The 25098-nt window shown below is 42.2% G+C and overlaps 1 protein-coding gene across 9 annotated transcripts in view; it reads right to left on the bottom strand.

Moving 5' to 3' along the window:
• Nucleotides 1-277: 277 nt before the first annotated feature.
• SIPA1L1 (signal induced proliferation associated 1 like 1) overlaps nt 278-25098 on the bottom strand; it is a 190731-nt gene continuing 165910 nt past the window's right edge. For 7 of the 9 annotated variants that reach the window (XM_077322655.1, XM_077322650.1, XM_077322657.1 and 4 more), the window contains 7 exons: nt 23284-23523; nt 19058-19223; nt 13731-13953; nt 9769-9915; nt 6989-7103; nt 5437-5518; nt 278-3977 (listed from right to left, as the gene is read on the bottom strand). In XM_077322655.1, the coding sequence (XP_077178770.1) occupies nt 3834-3977; nt 5437-5518; nt 6989-7103; nt 9769-9915; nt 13731-13953; nt 19058-19223; nt 23284-23523 (1117 nt within the window). In that variant the 3' untranslated portion in view covers nt 278-3833. Of the gene's footprint in view, nt 3978-5436; nt 5519-6988; nt 7104-9768; nt 9916-13730; nt 13954-18838; nt 19224-23283; nt 23524-25098 lie in introns of those variants that run through there. The other 2 variants (XM_077322656.1, XM_077322658.1) reach the window with 2 other exon arrangements.

The following is a 25098-nucleotide window of genomic DNA, read 5'->3' as shown; positions in this document are numbered from 1 at the left end:
TGCCTCCTAGAGTGGGTGGATAGATGAGTTTGTTATGGCAGAAGAGCCAAGTACATCTATGATAAAAAGGTGTTTTCTCCTTCTTTAGAAGACAAATGTGCCTGTAACCAAGATTCTTACTTTTTCCTCCATCAAACATAATAAGGGTCCTTTTTCTTTAAGGCAAAAGCAACCACTGGGTTGGGACACAAGGAAAATGCACACCCAGAGATTCTGATATAGGTGATAATGATGAACAAGCATGTAGGTGAAGCTCAAAGAATAAAAACAAACAATATTGTTTTAGAAGAGCCTTTAAAATGAATTTTATTGTCATTTTTTACAAGTAGCCTTTTAGAGGCTTGATACAAGAACTCTGTTGCAAAACTCTAATAAATAGTCTGCCCCAAGTCCCAATGTTTTAAAATAAAATAAAATAAACAAGAGAAAAAGTAAGTCAGGATGCTTAGAGATGTTAGCAATACTTCTCATTTACAAATTACATCAGGCATTATATAGATCTCCTTCATACAAGTTATTAAAAAAAATACCTAGGACATTCTAGCTTTTTGCAGAAGCACTCTGGAAACTCTTTCAAACCAATCCCTTTTCCATGGCAAAATATTATCAGAAGCACATTCCAAGGGGGTTATCACCACAAATGAAGCTTTAGGTCAAAGCAAACCATCTGGGTTCGTACAGTTCTTAAAGTTATGAAAATGCATATCAAAAAAGGCTAGGAAGACTCAATGGCAGTGGTTAAGAACATTTTCCAGCAATGAAAAGTAGCTGGAGCTCAAGGGGAAAGCGGAATAGATAGTTCGTGAAATGGGTAGACATGGGCTGTCACTTTTCAGTGATGCAACGTGGAGGAGGAAAGAATACGATGGATTCAGTTCAGTTGGGTTGCATGCAGAGGAGGGTCACTAAGTTCACCACATGCCACTTGAAACAATGCCTAGTCAGGTGCAGCACACACTAGATTTTCCCCACCAACATTAAGAGCTTATCCCTGCAGTGTGATATTTTATGGCAAGTTACCCTCTCAGTACATTTCACATTGCTAGTTTCACTGGGAAACCTACACTCGGGTGATTGGTTTTGTATTTAATTTCAGTTCTAAAAATAAAAAGATAACTTTGATCATTTTAAGTAAGTCGTCTAATTGCTTCTTCTCGTAGGGCTCCCCCATGCTATTAAAAGATTTACTGAGGCCAAAGGTCTGCCAAATAACATTGTAATTGTTCATCTGCAATGTTAGCTTTTTTGGGGGGGGAAGAGTGCCAAGAAAGACTTCATGGACAAGAATACTGATATACTCTGTTAAAGCTACAGTACTGCACATGTGCAAGTTCCATCAAAACAGGATGTGAAGCAGCCCCAATTAGACATGACTACACTCCATGTAGGTGATGAGAAATTCTAAACCCATTTACATGTTGCATAGCCTTCACAGGGGGGGAAACTGGGGGTTTTTTTCGTAACAAACTACACATTTAAATGGATGCACAATGATTCCACTCATTTGATACATACAATGAGAAATAATAGTGCAAATTCTTAAGCAGCAGCAAATGCATACAGTATAGCAGTGGTCCCCAACCTGCGGGCCGCGGCCCGGCGCCGGGCCGCAAAGGCCATGGCGCCGGGCCGCGGCTCCCTCTCCCCGCCCCCCCCCCCGCAGTAAAAAACTTCCCAGGCCGCAAGCTTGCGGCCCGGGAAGCTACTTACTGCGGGAGGGCGGGGAGAGGGAATCAGGGCCAGGCCGCGCCCGCGCGGCCCCCGGGTGCGGCCCGATCCGCGGGTGCGGCCCGCAGGCGCGGCCCAAAGCGTGGGCGTGGCCCACGCGGGCGCGGGCCCTGCGGGCACGGCCCGATGCCCTGCCGGTCCCCAGCCTAATAAAGGTTGGGGACCACTGCAGTATAGGACATGTAGTTTGAAGCATTCAGTGCGCAACTTGAGGAGCTGTGAGCTTGGCTGTACCAGTTAAAGCATGTTGGCATGAAAAAAAGCTAAGCGTTTAATGGAACAAAAACTGACTGGAGTCCTGTCTGCCTTGCCTTATCTTGCACTTTGGATTCAAGACAAAAATTTTGCCTAGCCTTGCCTTTGGAGGATATAGGAACTGGTTAGTGCCAGCTCTCTTCTCTTCTCCTAGGACACTATTTGAATTTCTCAGGAAGTCCAATGGGAGAAATATTTGAACTGATTTTGCTGTACAATCATGACAGGAATTGTTTTCCTCTGCTTGACTCAGGACATTAACATTTAATATATATGGGAGTATACATGTGTTTCTTCTTAAGAATTTACACTATTCTCATTGTATGTATTAAATTAGTGAAATCATTGTACATCCATTTAAATGTGTAGTTATGAAAAAGTTTTACCCCTGTGAAGGCATAATATTACAACATGTAAATATGATTAGAATTTCTCATTGCTTAAATGGAGCATAGTAATGTCTCATTGGGGCTGCTTTGCACCCTGTTTTGTTATCTTTGTTAAGCTCTGCTTTGTGTGTTCAAGTTCCATCAAAGTCAAGAACATTTAGACATGGATATCACTGCGCACAGGCTTGGATGGTCTACAGTTGCAACACATATCCACTGAATGACTGCTAAAAGTGTGGTGGAACCAAAATCCTGAACAGCAATAGCTGAGGCCATAGCTGAACTGCAATAGTTGTTTCCCTGTGTTTTCCCAGGTATGGAACAGTGATTCTGCATAAGAGCATGTGCCATGTTACCTGCAATGCAGCATAGTCCCCTTTGTTCTCTTTCTGTGGCACCCTATAAGCCATTTGGGACTAGGAAGGATGGTGCTATCTTGACTAGATGTTTATAAGTGGGCCTTTCTGGTATGGGGAAAGATTTCATATCTTGCTCCTTTTATCCTCATGAGGCTGCCAAAACACCTGCACAATAGGACTGAGCAGTCAGATTTTACAAAATCTCAAATATATTTTGGCCCCTGCTAAATGCAGATGCAAGAGATCCCTCAGCAGGAAGAGGCAGAGGCTTTTTCCTACAGCAGGAGTGGATATTCTCCCCTATCACACCACCTGAGAAAGGGTGTCAATTTAGTATACTAAGGTGATGAAAGGTAAGCTCTCGCTACCCTAGGAAAATGAAGCTGGCAACCACGACTAACTAATGCAAAAGAAGAGATACAAAGAACAGAACTGGATAACTTGCCATAGCCGTGGCTCAAGCCTCTGCAGGCTGCACTGTACAAACGTGCGCGCGCACACATACACACAGTACGGGCAATGGCTCTATTCAACAGGTGTGGAGATACCACTAAGGATGATCAAGGAGACACCCAAAACATAGATCACATCCTCTTGCCTGTGGTTTACTTCAGAAACCATAGAAAGGAAGCAGCAAAAATTAAACATCTTTCTAAGTTTTCTAGGAGTTGTAATAATATTTGTCAAAGCAGCAAGGATAAAGCAGATTAATATGAAACTGATACAAAGGAGTGAATGGAAATAAATAGAGGCAGATGAACAGTTATTCTGGTTCATTCTCCAAATCACTTTTGTACAGGATAGGTAAAGAGAATGTGCAAAAATAATAATAATAAGGACATTCACATTTTAGCAGTTAAACTTTTATTTTCTTTAAAATTACTTTTATTTTTGCTTTTATCCCTACAAAAGGCAGACAATGATTGTTGATCTGCAATAGTTCTGAGTGCTTTGCAGAAATGGAAAAAAAGGGTAATAGGATATGAACATGAAAGTGCTCTGACTGGGCTCTCAGAGGTGGCCTTAAAGCAGAGTCCCACTGCAGAGATGTGTGTGTGTTATATATATATTTATTTTTTTTGCCAGTATTTTTGTGCTAATCTTAGCTCATGTCAATTGTGTTGAAAACCCATTCAGTGAACTTCTTCAGTTTCTCAGAGGCATTCTGGGACTCTTCTTGTAACCGCAAATTGTCTTCTCGCAAATGCTGCACTTCAGCCTGCAGATTCGCCTTGTCTTCTTTTTCCTGGGGAAGAAGGATAGATACAAGATCTCAAAATCTCTGTAGTTCATTCATTCGGATTTATTGACATTCCAGAATATTACGAAGTACTAGCAAGAAAGCCCATTGCAACCAGGAACGCAATGGGCACTACGACCCAGGGGATACCGGCAGGCGCAGATCTCTCTCGCAGCAGGAGCCATAGGAGGTAATGATGGCTCATTCGTAGCAGGAAATCAAGGCTCATTTGCAGTTTGGGGCTTGTGTATAGTTTGTGTGCAGTTTGTCTCTGTCTGTCTCTCTCCCTCCCAGCAGGAGCCATAGCAGGTAATCAGGGGTCGTTTGCGGTTTGGCAGAGCTCTCTGTCTCTGTGTCTCTCTCTCAGGCGTCTGAGAGCAAAGCAGCTAGCGTCCAGGGAAGGAGGGTAGGAGCTGTAGGAGCAGGACCAAACGGGGTGCGGCCATCTTTGCTGGCCGCACCCTGATTGACCCTATTCAATTCGGACACCCTGGACATGTTCCACCCCCCCCCCCCCCAGGCTGTTTCACAAATATTAAGAGGAACAATGGATAAGGATGTATGGCACAAGATCAGCAAGAAAAAACATAAATGGACAACAGCAAAACAGATAAACAGTAATACATTAAAAGAGCTTACTTTTGGCTATAAGAACTTCAACTAAAAATGTAACGACTATGGCAATTATCTCAGTGGAATGATTATTTAATAGATATTAGAATGCATTTTACTTATTTACAAGATCTTTGGAATGTAACAAAGGAAAAAGTTCTTCATGGGGAACCTCATGAAGCTGGCAAGCCAGATAGGTGTGTTGAGTTGTATCCAGTGAGTTTACAGGGCAGAAACATAGGCTGTCCTGTAATGGAACCCACTGATATCTCTCAACACCTTTGGGGGGGAGAACCTTCATCCTGCCCAGCATAAAAGCTCTGTGATGGAAAGGATCATCACCTCATTGAACAAGGATCCCTCTGATTCACTGAAAAAACCATGGCGTTGTAACTGCACAGGGTCCAGGGACTCTGTCTGGCCAGTTAAAACACTATGACAGAAGTGGGAAGTGCTTCCTAGTCCAGCCCTGCAGCTAAATCTGATAGATTCTCTCCCTCGCCCCATGGCTTCTGCCAAAACCTAGTGCAGAAGCTAGCTTGCCAAGTGTTGAGCTGAGAACAATAAAGCTAAGCTAGAGAGTACATGACAAACACAAAGCATATCTCTTCTACATCAGCCATCAATACTACTGCATGCCTTGCCTAGCTTAGGAAGTACACCTGCTGGTTTCATCCCATTCTCTAGAGATTTAAGGGGACCTTGGGTTACACTGCAAGGACAGAAGAGCTCATTTTGAAGTAAAGTCTGGGAGCATTACATATCATTACACATCAATGTCCTATAGCATGTCTGATAATTAAACACAAAACGGAAATAGTCTAATTAAAGTTCTTTCGATAAATATTTTTACCCTCTTTAAATCCTCTTGCAGCATTCTCAGCATTCCTTCCAGATGGTTAACTTTAGAAGCAAGAGAAGGAGGAGACTCTTTACTGTAGGAAGGAGGAGACAGAAACAACTGAGTTGCAAACTGTTCTGAATGATTCTCTCTGGCTTTATAGAGACGTTTTGCTTAACCGTGGTTTGCTATCTTTGACAATGGTTAAGTGTTAAACCTGGAAACGTAATCTGTTATCAGAACCAACTGCAAGCTTTGAAGACATAAGAACAGCCCTGCTGGATCAAACCAAGAATCATTCTTATTGAGCATCCTGCTTATGCCAGTAACATGCTGCTGTGAAACTACACAGGGCATGAAGGCAGTCCCCCTCCTCAATTATATGTCCCCACCCAGCATTTGCCACTCAAAGGTACCAAGGAAGGCCGTAGGTCTCCCTCTTTTACTTTATTCACGTTACACATTTAGATAGCACAACTGAAAAAATACAATAGTCCCAGACTGTTTAGGACTTTAAAGGTAAGAACCAAAACTACGATTCAGCCCTCAATATGGAGCCAGTGCAGTTGGAAAAGCACAGCTGCATTCTAAACTAGTTATAGTTTCTGAAGCAACTTCAGGGGCAGCCTTGCATAGAGCGAGTTGCAGTAGTCTAGCCTGGAGGTCATCATTACATGGATCACAGTGGCTAGGTTAACTGTCAACAGGTAAGGTGCTAGTTGTCATGCCTGACCATTCACCGCATCCTGAGGCATTCTGCAAATTAACTGTGTCACAGCAATTCCTTTTATTCAACTTATGTCTGCAATCAGCAAAACATAAATAAAGCAATTTATCCCTTTCAGGGTGACAAGGAGGTATCCCTGATGTTCTTTTTAATGCTTCTGAGGACAGAGGTTATTTCCATGGCCTAAGCCATGCTTTCTGAGACCTTAACCAGGCTTAAGACAACCAGCTGGGGCTGGTGCTAAGCATTATGTTGCACTGGTTCTAAATATGCTGCGCCTGAGTAGGTTTTGGAACTGCTATATAAGCTTTGATGATGCACACTTGGCTTCTGGGGAAGGGCTAAAAAAGAGCCGGCTTGGTGGAGTGATTCTGGCACTGGGCTGGGACTGGGGAAACCCACATTCAAGTCGTCCTTAGGCCATGAAGCTCATCAAGTGGTCTTAGTCCAATCATGCTCTCTCAGACTAACCAACCTTACAGTGTTAATGTGAGGATAAAGTGCAGGAAGGGAGAATGAAGTATTCTGTCCTGTGTTTATTTCAAGAAATGTAGTAAAATAATTCAAGGGTTTTAAAGCAACGCCAATTGGGTATGATGCCATTTTTCCCCATTATCAAAATAATTACTTGGAACACTGAATGCCATCACCTGAAATAAACCTCCAGAAACACACCACAATTATTGTTTCCTTTGGCTGAATTTATACGATTTAGTTTTCCATTACTAGCTGTGGATGGTCCTAAATATCTACAGTTTATGTACTCTATATGCAACAATGATTTCCCCAGTTTCTGCACTGCTGCTCAAAAACATGATGGTTCAGCAGAGTACTTACTCTGTGTAAGGTGTCATCTGCACAGGAAGCTGGTCTTCAGCTTGATCACTATTGGAAGCAACACTGACCGGTCTGTGGTTTTCATCACCAGTGGCAAAAAATGAGGCTCGCTGGACTGGAGACAGAAGGAAAGATGGACATGCACAAGATGAACCCTCTTGTGAAGCGGAAGAGAGTTTACTGTCTCACAAGCACAAACAGAAAGTCAAGAAAAACAGCAAAGAAACTTCCTGTAATTAAGCCAAGCACTAGAGTCCTGATTGGGTTTTTTTTTTATTGTATGGCATATGTGTAATGTAGCCAGGAGATCCTAGGATTGTCTGGCAGATGTTCAGAGGTGGCCATAGCCTACCTCCGTGTCATGACTCCTCAAGTTCCTTGGAAGTCTCCTATCCAAACACTAGTCAAAGTTGACCCTGCTTAGCTTCTGAGATCTGATAAGATCATGCTTGCCTGGCCGATCCAGGTCAAGTGGGCTGATTGGGGGAGCACCTGAGATGGGGACAGCACAAGCTGTCCTTGGTGGGCAGTCTAGGGAAAAACTAGTGTACAGAGGCAGCAAGAATGAATCAAATATTAAATGGTCCTAAAGAAGAAGAGTTGGTTCTTATATGTCACTTTTCTCTACCTGAAGGAGTCTCAAAGCGGCTTACAATCTCCTTCCCTTTCCTCTCTCTCCACAACAGATACCCTGTGAGGTGGGTGAGGCTGAGAGAGCTCTGATATTACTGCTCTGTCAGAACAGCTTTATCAGTGCCGTGGTGAGCTCAAGGTCACCCAGCTGGCTGCATGTGGGGGAGCGGGGAATCAAACCCAGCTTGCCAGATTAGAAGTCCGCACTCCTAACCACTACACCAAACTGGCTCTCTGGTTCATTATTATTATTGTTGTTGTTGTTATTTGATTTATTTCCCGCCACTCCCGAGATAGGTTCCTAACAGCAGTCTTAAAAACCCCAATTAAAACCCCAATTAAAATTAGAACAGCAGGCTCAAAAAAGTGAAATTTGCTCTGCTCTAAATAGTTATTGTACTACTGTGAAAATATCACTACTTTTGAGAGAACAATAAGAAGCAGATTTCTGCAAAGTGCAACTGACAGAGCCACAGGAAGCCCACCATTTGTCCTAGTGGTAGCAGTGATGGATGCGCAGCTGCTTTTTTGCTGCCTTGCTTTCTAGGCCATGTTTGCGTAAGCTGATCTTCCCGCAAAGCCAGATGGTTTGTGGAATCCAATTAACATAATATACATGTCCCACAACCTTTCCTTTGGGAAGGGGGGAAAGAAGATGGATTAAGAAGATGCACTCAGATCACACCTTTACTGTGCGTGGGGAGTGGAGAGGGGGGAAGAAGAATGCACATCAACTCCTCCAACATGCAAACTGAAATTTCAGCCAGGTGAGGATATGATACAAAACTTACCTTTTCTTTTCCTTTTCTCAGAGTACATCAGTCATGGCCAGGTTGACCCCACCCTACGCATGTCACATTGCATTTTGTTTGTTTGTATTCTCTTAACTCCACCTAAATGCTTCCAGGTTTGCGAATATAGGTTTTTCTGCCCAGGTTATTTGGTGCAGCCCAGCTTCCTAACTGCATTCTTTTTTCCTCTGCCTTACACATACAGTATCATTTGACAGTTGTTGCCCTCCCCCCCCACCCCCACCCCTCCAAGTTTCTCCTGTGTTTTTTCAGACAGTCTGAAAAACAAACTCACCCAGGAATTAAAAATCCAGGAGAACAACAACTACAAGCCATATTATGTACAAAAAGAGGAGAAGGAACAATGAAGTCAAGGCAAGTGGCAATAAATGCACAAGGCAGAAAAGCCCTAAGAGCAGACCCACTAAAGCAATTTCCCATCATTCTCTCTTTTTGCTTTTTCATCACTTGAGTTCATGAATGGAAAAAATATGGTCATAACTTTAGCTACAAAATTGTCAGCAATCTGTACATTAAGAAGGTATTATGTGACGCTGTGAGAAGTGGTATGGCGGAAGATAGTATGCTGTTTCTAAAGATAGAAACATGTGACCTTTAGGTCACTGATAGAAAAACTTCCTAAAGCAACATTTGTATTTATAGGTAGATGTTTTAAGGATCTACTTGATTTCATGTATAGTGGCTATAGGACCAAACAGCTGGCAAAAGTTTCCTAGGTAATTCTCAGCACTGAGCACATGTTGGCCATCATTTTACATTTCACACAGATGCACAAAAGACCTCTGCCTTTTTCAAAGTATCATGTTTAGGGATTTACAAGATGGGGTGATTCTAAAAAGATAAAAATGTTACTGATATGCAGGGTCATGTGTTTCAACTGATGGGAGGGGAAAATGGCCAAGAGAAAATGCATATCAATGTGTCTGATACACTTCAGTTTATGGAATAATCTGACATACTTCAATGGTGACTAGAACATCATTAAAAATACAAAGTTCCCTTTTTATCTTTTGGCCTCATGGCAAAAAATTGTGCATACAATAATTGGTATTTGTATACAGGTAACCACTGATTAAAAACACTGACTCATGGCAATGCAGTGAAGACATCCAGCATTTGAGCTACAATTTAAAAGAAAGTGAAGCATACAAAATATAAACAATTTTGCATTTGAAGGGAATAAGTGATTTTGGGTTGCTGAGAATCCTGATGCAAATGAAGAAGAACTTGGCTTTCAGAACAGGGAATCTATGCAATGACAGAAAGAGCAAATTCTTCAGTGAGGGATGTTTGATGAGGTCTAAGCTTTGGAAGTAACAAACTGCAGATACCTACCCTCAAAGGCTTTGGCAGCATCTACCAAGTTTGACCAATCTAGGTCAGAAGCAGAATCAGGCAGGGGCATGAGACCTGGGTCTGGCATGGGCTGCCTTCTCTGCTCCTGGATATCTGTGAGGGAGCTGTCTGAGGCAGAGAACTCTCCTGAGGCAACACAGAACAAAACAAATAAGGAAAGGGGGGAAAAAACTGCCATTCAGCTGAGAAAACATTCTGAATAAAGATTCTGCCTTCTGACTTTCCACAAGTTCAAACCCACATGGAGGTTACTCAGGCCAACTAGATGGAGATTTTGCTGGTTCTGACAAGGCAGTGATGTCTGGGCACTGTATATGGGGTGCAGCAGTAATTCAGATAATACTCCCAGTCTAGGGGTGTGTGCTTCAGCTTAGTTTGGCCGCCTCAGCGATCTCCGAAGCCTGAGGCGGCCAGTGCCACGGCACAGAGGGGCGGTGGGCAGAGGCAGTGGCATGCCAGCCGGCAGCCGCTGCCTGTCCTCTCTGTGGTGCTGGCCTCCAACATGCCACTTTGGGCTTTGGCGATTGCCGAGGCAGCCGAACCGAGCCGAAGTGCACAACCCTACCCCAGTCCCAACACTATTTCCAGCCACCGAGGGGCTCCACATCATCTGTATAGATTTTCACGTTTCTTTTTAAGGTTACAAATGAATGTGGCAGAGGACCTGAAAAATGAGCATCAGATCATCAAGTGATGGATCATTAGGAAAGACGTCCTGTAAGGAAATGGCTTTGAAAAGATCAGTAAACTTTACAGATTTTTTTTTCAGTCATGACAACAGCTTCAAAGAAAGACAGGGGATATTTCAGGCAGCACTAAAACCTCTAACCCATATTGGTCTTTGTTTTTTTTTTTAAACCCCTTTTGCACAGCTCTCCTGGCAGTGTTGTGTTCTAGAACTTGCCACACATATCACAAAGAGCTATGTAGCCAAACACCCACCATACACATTTATTTTAACACAAGCATAAGCATCAAACAATTCATAACTTGATCCATTATCTAACATTTTGCCCTGATGAAATAAGGCTGCTTCAGAAGTATACCATCCCAGTATTTTTGAAATAAAAGGCAATTTCTCCCAATCAGCTAAGCACGCTGATCTGATAAATCAAGGCCTTACCATTTCTGCTTTTTAAAAGTACAATAAAGGACACAGTCAGGCCAAAGTTGAGCAGTCACAAATTCCATTGATTTGAAGGGGAGAAATTTAATACTCTCAATGAAAGCAATGGGACTTAAGTGCTTTAGCTAGCTTTAATGAGAGACTTCTCTATACTAAATCTAACCATAGAAGCTCAATTCTGGCTAGCCCTAATGAGGTACTTTTCAACATTTTTATCAATGATCTGGATGACAGGGTGAAGGGACTTCTCATTTAATTTGCAGATGACCCCATGTTGGGAGGAGTAGCGAACGCCCTAGAAGATAAGAGTTCAACAAGATCTGAACTTGCTAGAAAAGTGAGCAAATGAGATCAAGATGAAATTCAATAAGGATAAGTGCAGAGTTCTATATATGGGTAATCAAAATGAGAAGCATGCATACTGGATGGGAGATATACCTGTGGGTAGCAGTGTGTATGAATGAGATCGTGGGGTACTTGTGGACTGTAATCTAAATATGAGCAGACAGAATAATGTGGTAGTAAAAAATGGTGAATGCATTCTTGGGCTGTATCAACAGAGCGTCACATCAAAACTGCAAGATGCTGTAGTCCCACTATATACCACATCTGGATTACTGTGTGCTGTTCTGGAGGCCTCTCTTCAAAAAGGATGTGGACAATTGAGTGGGTGCAGAAGAGAGTGATAAGGATGATCCGGGTCCAGGGACCAAGCCCTCTGAGGAAAGGCTGAGGGACTTGGGAATGTTCAGCCTGGAGGAGACTGAAAGGGGACATGATTGGTCTCTCCAAGTATCTGAAAGATAGTCACTTGGAGAAGGGCAGGGAATAGTTCCTGTTGTCAGCAGAGGATAAGACCCACTGTAATGGGTTTAAACTATGTGTAGAATGGTACCAGCTAGGTATCATGGGAAAACATCATAGAGTAATTCAGCAATGGAATTGGCTGCCTAAGGAGGTGATGACAGGTTCTCTCACTGGCAGTTTCCGGCTCACAGCAAGCATCACTTTCAAAAAGTAGTTTTCACTGAGGATGAGAACGAACAGATTCACAATTCTAAATTTGTCACAAATTTGACCAGTTTTTGCCCCTCTTCACTGAACATTTCCTGGACCTTCTGTCCAGTTGAGTTTGGGGGTTCAGGACATTAAACCTAGCAGGTGAGCAGGGCAGCCTGCCCATCAGCTGTTATATTTAAACTAGTAGTAAAGCCCACTGCGTACTGTAATACAATGGGCCATAGCTCATAGTTTGGTGTGGGTTTTGAGTCTCACTTGGAAGCTGGCAACCCTAAGAGGATGTCCTGATCCAAGTCAGGTTCAAGCACCCCTAGGAAATGTAGGGTTCCAAAACGTGAACCTACATCTATCTGGCAATGTTACCTCTGTGCAATGTTATCTTCACCTGGGGGCACTATGTGGCTGGTTGGGTGGCTGCAGAGGCATTATAACCTTTTGAGGCCCCACTTTCAAACCTCAAGGAATATTTCCAGACCAGGGCTAGCCAACTTCCAAGTGGGGCCTGAAGATCTCTTGGAATTACTGCTCATCTCCAGACTATAAAGTTCAGCTCCCCAGGCAGAAATGGCTGCTTTGGAAGGTGGACTCTGAGGCATGGTACCCTTTTCAGGCCCCACTTACAAATCTCACTTTCACTGGGCTTAGCTAGCATAATCTGTTGCTTGGCTGGTGATGTCTGCCTTCTGAAGCCTGGGGCCTATTGCTGGCAACTGTAGTTTCTGTTGTCCGCAAAGCCAGATTGTTGCCTAGTAAAGCTGGAAAACCTAGTTCCTCCCAAAGTCTCACTGTCTACTTTCCTGTATATGCTCTGTGTGTGAACTCCCAAGCTAACTCCACTTGAAATTCTGGGACACTTATGCCGTTGATTTCACAGGACCTTCATGGTAAATTCTGATATCAGGCCACGCTTGAGCAAAGTCACTTCAGCCCCTATGTCTCTCCAGCCAGCTGCTTGTCCACTGTTTACAGTTACAGGTCTAAATAGTTATTATTTAGATCTTCCTGCATTTTTCTGACTCGCAGGACCTTTGTTGGTCTGTCTGTCTGTTTGTGCCAAAAAATATAAACTGCTGCTGGTAAAGAATGACCAAAGCCCATAGCGCAGGTGGGTCACACCTGCCCCATTCCACCCCAAATTCAGCCTGCAAGCCTTTACCATCATCTCTATTATTCAATTGGTCGGTCTGTCTGTTTGCGCCTTTCCTGACTGCAAACCAGGGAGCCTGGGGCGGGAGGGGGCCGGGGGAGCAAAACCAAGCACTGAAATGGCTGCAAGCAATCAGTTTGCTTCCCCTCGCCTGCAGCTGAAATAGCTGCTAGCAGACCCACCAAGCTGATGGATTTAACTGGCTAGCAGCCATTTCAGTGACCTATTTCACTTCCTCCTGCTTGCAAGGGTGGGGAGAAGTGAATATTATTTTGCTTCCCCCCTGCTTCTAAGCAGGGAGAAGGAAAACAGACTGGTCCAAACCAGCCAGTTTGTTTTGGGGCTTTTGGCTCAGGAACACATTGGACCAAAATTTTCTGGTTTGTGTCAGTCCTTAGTTCTGAATTGCTTTAAAGCTTCTGGAACAATCAAAAGGCAGTGTGAGACAGAACATATAGCAGCAGCAGTCTAATCTTAAGAGGACAAAAGGAACAGATAAGGAATCCCAGTCTGAATCTGTTTGTCAGTACAAAATAGTAGAAAGGAATAACTTACAAATGTGTGAAAAAGGATGCATGCTCATTCTACAAAATAAACCAGCCAACCAGTACATGACATTTTACAAATGCAAGATGGAAACACACTCACCGTGCAAAGATTTCATTCCCAGTGTGTACGATGGTCTTCTTAATGGTAATGACTTGGGTAGAGAAGGATATGTGCTGCTGAAAAGGACATCATTTGGCAGGGCTTGATCCAGAAGAGAAGCTCGTGAGGGGAAGAAATGTTCCCTTTGACTGCTATAAATGCTCTCATCTGATAAAGTCCGCTGCAAGCCACGCCTGGAGGTAGGAGTGCTAGGGAATGGAGACTAAGAGAAAAAAAGGTATGAAACCTTATAGCAACATCCCAAGAATGCATCAAGTCTCTTTAGTACATCTTTTGGTGCTCCTTCTGGAACATAAGAGCCAGTTTCCATGTAAAAAGAACTATCTCCATGGGATTGCTTTCAGAATGATTTCCATGCTCTTGAGGGAAGCTAGTTAATTTGTATCAACAATGTTTACACACATCACTGCATGCACATCACTGCAAAGCTAGTCTGTGTCATACAACATTACTCTAGCACTGTCTGTATATTGAGCAAACTATTGTCTTGTAATGTGGACCAAGGGCCTTCCCAGATACAAACTGCCATTGAATATTGTAAACTTTATGATTCAAGTCATAGATCTTCATTTCAATTTTGCTCCTCATGTGTTCAGATCATTTTATTTATCACTGTGATATATATTGTGTATGAATGATGTACAGTGTGCTCAACTCATATATAAATGATGCAAGAAATGCAGAAAAGATACACACAATTATTAATACAACTAAAATGAGCATACAAAAAATTCAGAATGACAACAAAATGGAATGACAACAGAATGGAAACAAAAATAAGTGGGAAAGGGTATATGCATTCACAGAACTGCTTTCTGGGTTAATGCCAATAATATGACATCCAGCTTTTGGGTAATAAAAAGTGGTTAAGACTACAGACATGTTGTAGGCTGAGGAAATATAACTGCTTTTACAAATGTCAGGGTGAATACATCCTCCAGAGCTGGAGAAGGGAAGCAGACATTTTGAAAAGCACAATGTTCATAAAATAAGGGGATACTGCTGTGGGGGAAGCAGTAAAAGATTCTGTAACTTGTGCTCCTACTACCTTTTGTAAAGCACTACAGTGGACTTACTGATGGATGGGGGCAAAGAAGAGGGGCTGCATTTTTCCTATAAGTATTTTTGCATGTATTGGCTCAATTGGATATTCTGCAAGAGAAGCTCTAGATCTAGTAACAACTGTGCATTTAGTGCACAAACATGGACAAATTACCCCATCCTCATTTTTTCTGTCTTATTAACGTGGAAGTTTAGGTTAAGAGATTTTTAATAGATTGTATTGATTCAGAAATATCCCAACTACATAGACAAAAAGTTTGCTGAACAGCCTTTTCATCTTCATGATAAATAATGCTAAGAACAGAAATATTCTAGGACATTTTATTTCTGAAGCCTTAGCAATGACAACTGATTGGGAAACAAGAGAACATAAGAGAAAAACAAAGTCTGATCCACATGGATATGGTTGTGGTGGACTCAGAAAAGCTCTCGACTAGCGGTCCGCAACGTTTTTCCGGTTGCGGACCGCTGTCAAGGGGTGGGGGGGAGAGGGCGGCCCAGGGCCCATGCAAACACGGACCTGCCACGCATGCGTGTTTGCACTGCCGGTGTTCCGGTGGCCACGCTTCCCTCTCCCTCCTTCCCACAGCAAGAAGTTTGCCGGGCCGCAAGCTAATCGGCTGCTTCGGCGGCCGATTTGCTTGTGGCCTGGTGAGCTTCTCGCTGCGGGGAGAGGCGGGGAGAGGGAGCCACGGCCCTCTGCCAACGCTCTCGCGGCCTGCCATCGGGCCGCAGACCGGGGGTTGGAGACCACTGCTCTAGACCACCTAGCTTATCATTCATATCCACTTCAGATTGCAGACCCTCAAACATGCTAAAATGCTCTCCTGGTTAAAGACATCTTTACATCCCAAGTCTGAGCTGAACAGGGGAAAGGGAAGAGTTTTATAAACATTTGTGTCAGTTGTGGAAAACACCCTTCATTCAAGAACTTCTCAGAGGTGGAAATGTCTGTGGCACGATCCTGCCCTTCTCAAAGCAATTTGCAAGTGCTTTGCAAGTTCAGATGAGGTGATGTGCTGTGTGATCCTTTCTTTTGCTTTTGGCAAAGCAACAATTGTCTAGAAAGGGGATCACAGTATACATTGCCTCCTTTGAACTGGTGAAGTATTTGCAAACTGACATCATCATAAAGGAGGTGATGCTTAGCACACTTATTCCCTGTCTTATGCTCTGCCAGATTTGGAAGAGAGGCAATGCATTCCTGATGGGTGATCTTCAACCAGTATGACCAATTCAGGAAGTATTTCCCTCATTTTAACTCAGCTACATTTGCAGTTAGCAACACCATCACACAATGGTCTCCACTCAGCTGGGAGTCTTCCAGGAAAGAAAGATCAGAATAAAATTAATGCCTGAAATACCAACTGTCTATACACAACATAATAAAAAAAATTAATTAATCAATTAATCGATCAGGTTTTGTTCGGGAACAGTCTGACAAAGAAATGTGCATACACATAAAAGCTTACACCTTGAATAAAACTTTGTTGGTCTTAAAAGTGCCAAAGGACTCAAACTTTGTTCTGTTGCACTATGATTGTCACTTTCATTTTATTTTAACAACATTCTGCACTGGCCTAAACAGAAGAGTAGATGAAAAAGATAAGGGTCTTGGCATCATCCTCTTCCTGAGATGCTAGCTTTCCATACACAGGGATTTCTTTCTCATGGAGGAGCATTTAGTCAAGCAATCCCCTACCTATAGTTGGGAGTGATACAGCACAGAATCAGGTTTCCATGATGAACTTTGTCTAAAAAGCCTGTCAGACAGATTTCAAAGTATGAGAATATACAAAGAAATGTCACTGAAATGAGTATTATTTGTGCTTCGGCAGCTCATAAGGGCTGCCTTTAATAACTAGAAAATGTCACAATCTCTCACTTTTGCTGCTTTAGGATGAATATCAAAGTTACAGAGTAAGCCCCTCCTGTCCCTCCTCCTCCCCATTTCATTTCTCCAACAATGGGAGGCACTTTCTGGATTTTGATTCAAGCACCAGAATAACTTCATGATCCCTGGATAGAGGAAGAACATATACAGTTTAATCTAGCCTCAGAAATGGCTAATACTGCCAAACACAGAATAAATGCAGCTTCCTTATAGGCTGTATCAATCAAGGAGTTAAGGAAGGACCATTTTGACAGCCCTTCGCCTGTTAAAAGAGATATTCTCTACAGCAGTGTAACAAAATGAAAAGTAGTATTAGCACCATTGGCTATTTTAAGAGCAGATTCCACTAATCGTGAAAATTTCCACAAAAGGCAAACATTTAAATGAAATGGGATTTGGGAAGTTAAGTATAGGCCTTGCTTGTGCAAATCACAAAACAGGTGTTCATCTTTCCCTGCACAAAGTCATTATGGGAAAATACCCTTGCCTATTTCTACATTCCTTTTCTATAGCCTCCAAAGTAACACTGAAAAATAATCTGCATATAGAACCCCATACTTACAAGTTTTTAATAAGCCTCTTTGGGTTTTGACAAGGAATGAAAGAAGTTGCAAGTGCCCTCTTTTGCATGGTTGCTGTGGAAACCATTTTGTCTCTGACAAGCATATAATGTTAAGCAGTAGGTTTCAGCAGAGAGGTCTTAGAAATCAGGACTTGCTTTCAAAACGATTCACTGAATGTTTTAAGATAGTTAAGTCATTAGTATTTCTGGTGTAATTTTAAGAAATTGTTTCCAGTGGATTTAGTTTATGCGTGTATTTGTTTCAAAGTTTAGGGGAACAATTTGTGTCCTCTCTAACTGGACAGCAGTACTGGTGTGGCAGGAAAGTTCAGTGCACTGTCAATGTGCCATTACTCAAGTGCACAAGATCAGGGATGGGCATGAACTGAACCATGAAGCAAAATTCATCACTAATTTTTTCCTGTTCATGGTTCGTGGGGTGAAATTCATGACAGGTCTACCATCAAGAACTTCCACAAACTTTTAAAGCAGTTTGTAACAGTTCTTGAACAAGCAGGGGTTTAAAGGGGCTGCTCATCATCATTCAGATGTTTTCTTTTGGGCTTTCTGCAAACCCCATTTAAAGGGACCTCAGATTTGTGGTCCACCAACAAGAAACGCATTTTTCCGGTTCATGCCTATCCTTACTTAAGATCAGACCACTGAAGAGTTAATCAAGTGAATAAGAACTGAACCCAGCATTCTATTACCACTAGTTCCTCTTTAATAAATGATTCCTGCCCCTCATTAAAAGAGGCAGGATTTTTTCTTTTATAATTATTGCAGATGCTACTATATTAGAACCTTCCCAAAGTAAAATTATGTAAGAACCAAAAAAAGCCCAGGACTCCTTCCATGAGGCCAAAGGCAGCATCACTAGTCATGAGGAAAATTAATCAAGAGTTTTTGTGGCATGTTTGCTGTCACAGTAAGAGTGTACAGGTTTCTAGGGGATATCTCAGAACCTTGCAGATCTAGGTTTTAGTCAGCTTTGCACAGTTAATATTATTAACTTAAAGGTTTTAGCATTCTTTTGAGCAAAAGTTCTCAAAAAGTTCTCAAAGTTCTCAAAATGAAAAAAGAAAGAAGAATTGCAAGGGCTATAAAACACACACCCCAAACTGCTAGGACACTCTAACCATGCCACCCATAGCATGATTACTCCCTGAAGTCCACTGAAGTTAATGGGTGAGAAGGATGTAACTCTGCTTAGGACAGTACTGTCAGTCTATCCACCCTTGCAAATCTCTAGGCATCAAGGAGATCCTTGAGGTATTAAGAAATGTAGTATTTTAAAGATGGAACTTTGGAAGAGAAACTAACTTGTAAGACTGAAATTTATTATGGCCTGCCCTATCTGGTTAACAATGGGGTGGGGGCGGAAAGGAGAGGAGGGGGATAAGAAAATAGGCTAAAGTTGGTAGCTAAAAGGAGGGGGAGATCCCAGCTCTCCCTCAGAGGAGAGGATGTAAGCACCAATTTCTGGGCTACGGATGCAGTGGCTTCGGTACTGGTGCAGAATCTGGGCATAATGAGACCACAAAGAACAACAATGGCTTACAATGGCAGTCTAAGTGAGGTATTGGAAGTGAGATTTTTATTACACAATGTGTAGCCCACTTTTCTTAACAAATACACACACATCTCAACGTTGATTAGACTTACTTAGTATTAAAAAGGTACAAACACAGCAGTCACAGGCCTGATCAAAATTATGAATGGAGTTATAATGCAACAATTGTGTATCACTCTTGGTATCAGAGCAGGATACAGTTCTGCAGCCTATACCTTAAAGTTCTTCTGAGACTCTGGTGTTGGACTATCTAGATCTATCAGCTTCTTTAATTCTTCCTCAATATTTGATTTAGATGTTCGTTTTGGTGAGGCTCGAAGATCTCTGGCTGATGCACGTAACCGAGGATGTGCCACTTCATTACCATCACTTTGGTGCCGTCTTTAGAGAAAAGAAGATAAAAGGTTAGGAACCAATGCCTCTGGGACAGAACACTTCCAACACCTTTTAGATACTCAGAGGAAAGGGTAGGTAGTAAGGGGGTATTTGGGATGGGTAGGTGAGGGAATTATGGGATTCAGTTTGATATTGAAGACCCATACATAGGGATACCTGTTCAAAGAAATAAACATGTTAGGAGCATTGATCTTTCTGTGTATCAATAATAAGTGTCGCTGTGACTATGCAAGTACATCTTTTTCTCCACCTACAGCTACTGAAATGTATTAATTACCTTAGATGTCCCTCTTCCCCCAAGCTAGGGTGAAAGTGTGTGTGTGTGTGTGTGTGTGTGTGTGTGTGTGTGTGTGTATATATATATATATATATATATATATATATATATATATATATATATATATATATATATATATATATATAAACGGTAAAGGTATCCCCTGTGCAAGCACCGAGTCATGTCTGACCCTTGGGGTGACGCCCTCTAGCGTTTTCATGGCAGACTCAATATGGGGTGGTTTGCCAGTGCCTTCCCCAGTCATTACCGTTTACCCCCCAGCAGCAAGCTGGGTTCTCATTTTACCGACCTCGGAAGGATGGAAGGCTGAGTCAACCTTGAGCCAGCTGCTGGGATTGAACTCCCAGCCTCATGGCAAAGCTCTCTCTCTCTCTCTCTCTCTCTCTCTCTCTCTCTCTCTCTCTCTCTCTCTCTCTCTCTCTCTCTCTCTCTCTCTCTCTCTCTCTCTCTCTCTCTCTCTCTCTCTATATATATATATATATATATATATATATATATAATTCTTATATTTATATTGCCACTCTCAAATGTCTCTCAGCGGTTTACAAAGCCAGTAAAAACACAATAAACCCCTCTAAAAATGCCCCTTAATACATAACCTAGATGGTAAACAATAAAATACCAACCCCCCCCCCTTTCAGCATGTGGGTCACTAAGCTCTCTCACTGGGAGCTAGGATCCTAAGCTAGTCTCATTAAGAGATCCTCTGATGGTGACACCAAGACCCCACCCTGGCCTCAACCATATGCCTGGTGGAAGAGCTCTGTCTAGCAGGTCCTGCGGAAAGCTAACAATCCCAAAAGGGCCCTTAGCTCTTCCGGGAGCTCATTTCACCAGGTTGGGGCCAGGGCTGAAAAAGCATTAAAGACTTCCAGAATCTTTGGACTTGGCCACTGTTTTCCTTTAGACTTACTGTGTTCTATTCTTCTCCTAGAACCAAGCTCTCATACCTGCCATATTTCCTTTTAGAACCCAGTCTTTATAATGCCATCTCTCCTTTTTGGTGATACACACCTTAGTCTATACTCTATGCCTTTTTCCTGTTATTTATTTAAGATGTCTCCTGTGATTACAATGATATAGGCTAGATATCAGGAAAAAAAATTTCACAGTCAAGAGTAGTTCAGCAGTGGAATAGGCTGCCTAAGGAGGTGGTAAGTTCCCCCTCACTGGCAGTCTTGGATAAACACTTTTCTTGGATGCTTTTCTTGGATGTAAAGTAAAGGAGGCAATAGGCCCGCTGTTGGATGCGGATGGACAAACTCTAACGAAAGATGCAGAGAAAGCAGAAAGGCTTAGTGCCTATTTTACATCTGTTTTTTCCCACAGGTCAAAGTGTTTAGGCACATCTAGAGATGGCTGTAGCCAAAGGATAGTGTCTGGGTGGCAGGTTAACATGGATAGAGAGGTTGTCGAGAGGCATTTAGCTGCACTGGATGAGTTCAAATCCCCTGGTCCAGATGAAATGCACCCGAGAGTACTCAAAGAACTTTCCAGAGAACTTGCACAACCCTTGTCCATCATCTTCGGAACCTCTTTAAGGACTGGAGATGTCCCGGAGGACTGGAAAAGAGCAAACGTTATTCCGATCTTCAAAAAAAGGAGGAAGGATGACCTGGGAAACTACAGACCAGTGAGTCTGACCTCTGTTGTGGGGAAGATAATGGAGCAGATATTAAAGGGAGCGATCTGCAAACATCTGGAGGACAATTTGGTGATCCAAGGAAGTCAGCATGGATTTGTCTCCAACAGGTCCTGCCAGACCAACCTAGTTTCCTTTTTTGACCAAGTAACAGGTTTGCTGGATCGGGGAAATTTGGTTGATGTCATTTACTTGGATTTTAGTAAAGCTTTTGACAAGGTTCCCCATGATGTTCTGATGGATAAGTTGAAGGACTGCAATCTGGATTTTCAGATCGTTAGGTGGATAGGGAATTGGTTAGAGAACCGCACTCAAAGAGTTGTTGTCAATGGTGTTTCATCAGACTGGAGAGAGGTGAGTAGCGGGGTACCTTAGGGTTCGGTGCTCGGCCTGGTACTTTTTAACATATTTATTAATGATCTAGATGAGGGGGTGGAGGGACTACTCATCAAGTTTGCAGATGACACCAAATTGGGAGGACTGGCAAATACTCCGGAAGATAGAGACAGAGTTCAACGAGATCTGAACACAATGGAAAAATGGGCAAATGAGAACAAGATGAAATTTAATAAAGATAAGTGTAAAGTTCTGCATCTGGGTCAGAAAAATGAAAAGCATGCCTAGTGGATGGGGGATACGCTTCTAGGTAGCACTGTGTGTGAACGAGACCTTGGGGTACTTGTGGATTGTAAACTAAACATGAGCAGGCAGTGTGATGCAGCGGTAAAAAAGGCAAATGCCATTTTGGGCTGTATCAACAGAGGCATCACATCAAAATCACAAGATGTCATAGTCCCATTGTATACGGCGCTGGTCAGACCACACCTGGAGTACTGTGTGCAGTTCTGGAGGCCTCACTTCAAGAAGGACATCGATCAAATTGAAAGGGTACAGAGGAGAGCGACGAAGATGATCTGGGGCCAAGGGACCAAGCCCTATGAAGATAGGTTGAGGGACTTGGGAATGTTCAGCCTGGAGAAAAGGAGGTTGAGAGGGGACATGATAGCCCTCTTTAAGTATTTGAAAGGTTGTCACTCAGAGGAGGGCAGGATGCTGTTTCTGCTGGCTGCAGAGGAGAGGACACGCAGTAATGGGTTTAAACTTCAAGTACAACGATATAGGCTAGATATCAGGAAAAAGTTTTTCACAGTCAGAGTAGCTCAGCAGTGGAATAGGCTGCCTGGAGGTGGTGAGCTCCCCCTCACTGGAAGTCTTCAAGCAAAGGTTGGATACACACTTTTCTTGGATGCTTTAGGATGCTTAGGGCTAATCCTGCGTTGAGCAGGGGGTTGGACTAGATGGCCTGCATGACCCCTTCCAACTCTATGATTCTATGATTCACTCTTGCCCTCATTTTCATTCACTCCCAATTGAAATCTTTAGTATCTCTAACTCTATGGAAACTTACCAGCCTGACTTGTTACTGGCTACATACTACCCTGAGTTTACAGGAAATCTAGCAGCATGCAAGTCCTTTCCTTGTGATTTTTTGTTTGGAAAAGGTAACACACAGCAGGAGTCTAGTTTATTATATTAATTTTCTCCAAATCTCTCTCCTGAACTGTTCTTTATCCCAAGGCATTACTCAGGGGCAGCACAAAGGGTTGGCAGCAATCACATATAATGCCTGACTAGTAAGCCAAGTGAGTGCATTTGGGCCCATGGTCAACCATGTCTTGAAATACCTCTATTTTCATTTCTGTCTCTACTACAGTCACCTATTCTTGTGAGCTCATCTCTCAAAGCTTCTGCCATACATCTGAAAAGCTGCTAGGGGGGAAATGCCAAATATCTTCACTTGAGTGTTCAGTACTTGGGGCCCACTAAAAGATCCAACCAGAGAAAAAGGCTAATTGAAAACAGGGAACAAACTGTTTTAAATTAATTAATTAACTGAAAATCAATTATTTGAAAACTGTTACCCACTTCAATAGACAATGGCAATCGCTCCACATAATTCTAAGGAATTTTTACTGCTTTAGTTATCTTAAATCACTTTCACTTAAATTCCTTAAGAATTTCCACTGAGAGTGAAGCAAGCATGTTAATGGCCTCTTCATGATGAAAATTAAACACCTGCCAAAACAGAATCAAAGTGCTCTTACTTCCTTGAATCCATAAACCCCACGGAGTTTATTGTCCCTTCAGGTTTTTTCCATCCAATCAGGTACTTGCTAGTAGCGCCCTGGCGTGGGTAGAAAGTTCTGGGGCCACAGGAGGAGGAGGAAGAGGAGGAGAAAGAAGGTGCAAGCTGTGGGGAAGTGGCAGAATGAAGCTCTTCTTTAGGTGAACTTCTGGCACTGGTGAAAACAACTGGGCTGGCAGAGTGTCGAGAACCCATGGTACTGGGAGAAAAGCATAATAAAGATAAAGATTGACTTACATGTGAATGCTTATATCGACTGCAATTAATTTCAAAGCTTTATTTTGTCATACACACTATAAGATTTTGTTAGGAGCAACATTGCTACTATAATCTTTAGACTGCAAGTCTCCAGATAGGATTTTATTTTATCGAGTCTTGCACAATGCCTGGAAATTTTAATAAATTCCATTACAGTTGCAAGCTAAAACGTTTACCCTATTATCATAGAAACACGGATGCATTAACCAAATAACTCCAAATACAAGCAGACCAATCCAAACATGATAATTATAATCCAATTTACAAACAGTGAAAACTTTCTGTATCAACTTGAACAAGTTTTTTATGTGCAAGACTGACACAATATGATAAGGCATTCCCAGAGTCCTGACATCTCTCTCTCTCTCTCTTACTTTAACAGAACCAGGGAAAAGGGAACACCAACATCTATCTATCTAAGCAAAAACAGGACCATGGGAAGCAATGTACTGATCATAATTTAATGCAAGGATCCTCAGTTCTTTACCCAAGGATTAGTATCCACCTACCTACTCACTTTGGTGCTCCAAAATAAAACCAGGTCTAGAAAGCTTCATTGGATTTTGAGGTACTTTTACTACCCTCTAGTAGTAATTCAACCTCCCTGCTGATTTCTCAGCATTGGAGCAAATAAAGGGACACCAGCTCTTTCACCAAGTCAAAATCTATCAGGGTTATAATAGCAAGGTTGGTCTTCAGCATCACTTTTTTTCTAAGCTCCACAGCTATCTTACATCTCTTTATAGTTCCGATTCTAGAAGCAAAGTTGTACATTCTATTTACTGCTGCACGTGCTTCATTTAAGTAATATTTCCATTCATGTTTTAAATATTTAATTTTACACCATCTTTTTTAAATGAGAAGGGCTGTTTGCTCAGTCCTTGGGCATGCAGAGGGCTCTGAATTTAATCCCTGACACCTCCAGATGAGATTTCGCATACAACACATATGTAACAAGATGTTTCTCTGCTTGAGACTCTCAACCATCAAAAGATACCATGCCATTTAATTGCTAGGAATGAAAGCAATTAATTGATAGGAATGGAGATGCAAAACATTGCCTTGATGATATAAAAATCAGCACCACAACTGGCATTTAAACAAGTGCTTTAGATACATACTGAAGTCTTATCTCCATCTGAAATCCAAGGAATATGAATTCTTGTTCTATGAAGTAACTCTACATTTCTGTCTTGCACTGCAGAACCTGTTTTACCCATTCAATTAAAAAAAAACCCACAATGACTAATGCCCATGCTATCCATTCATTTGCTCCCCTGGCCTTCTTAAAGTGAGACACAAGAGGATGAAATCATCTAGCTGATATTCACACAGAGAGTACTAGGTTGAAGAGGTGCCTTCAAAAGCTGCACTGTTGTGCAAGTTCTCATGTGTCACTTTTGTAAAACTATAAAACAGAATTCTAGTAATGTAACAAATGATTATACATTAAAGGAAAGTTAGTTGATAAACATCGGTAAAGTATTGTAACAGAGAAGCTCAACATTTATCTTTA

Source organism: Paroedura picta, chromosome 2 (genome assembly GCF_049243985.1).
Source record: "Paroedura picta isolate Pp20150507F chromosome 2, Ppicta_v3.0, whole genome shotgun sequence".
Taxonomy (NCBI): domain Eukaryota; kingdom Metazoa; phylum Chordata; class Lepidosauria; order Squamata; family Gekkonidae; genus Paroedura; species Paroedura picta.
The sequence above is the reverse complement of the archived record's forward strand: the minus strand, read 5'-3'. Positions and strand labels throughout refer to the sequence as shown.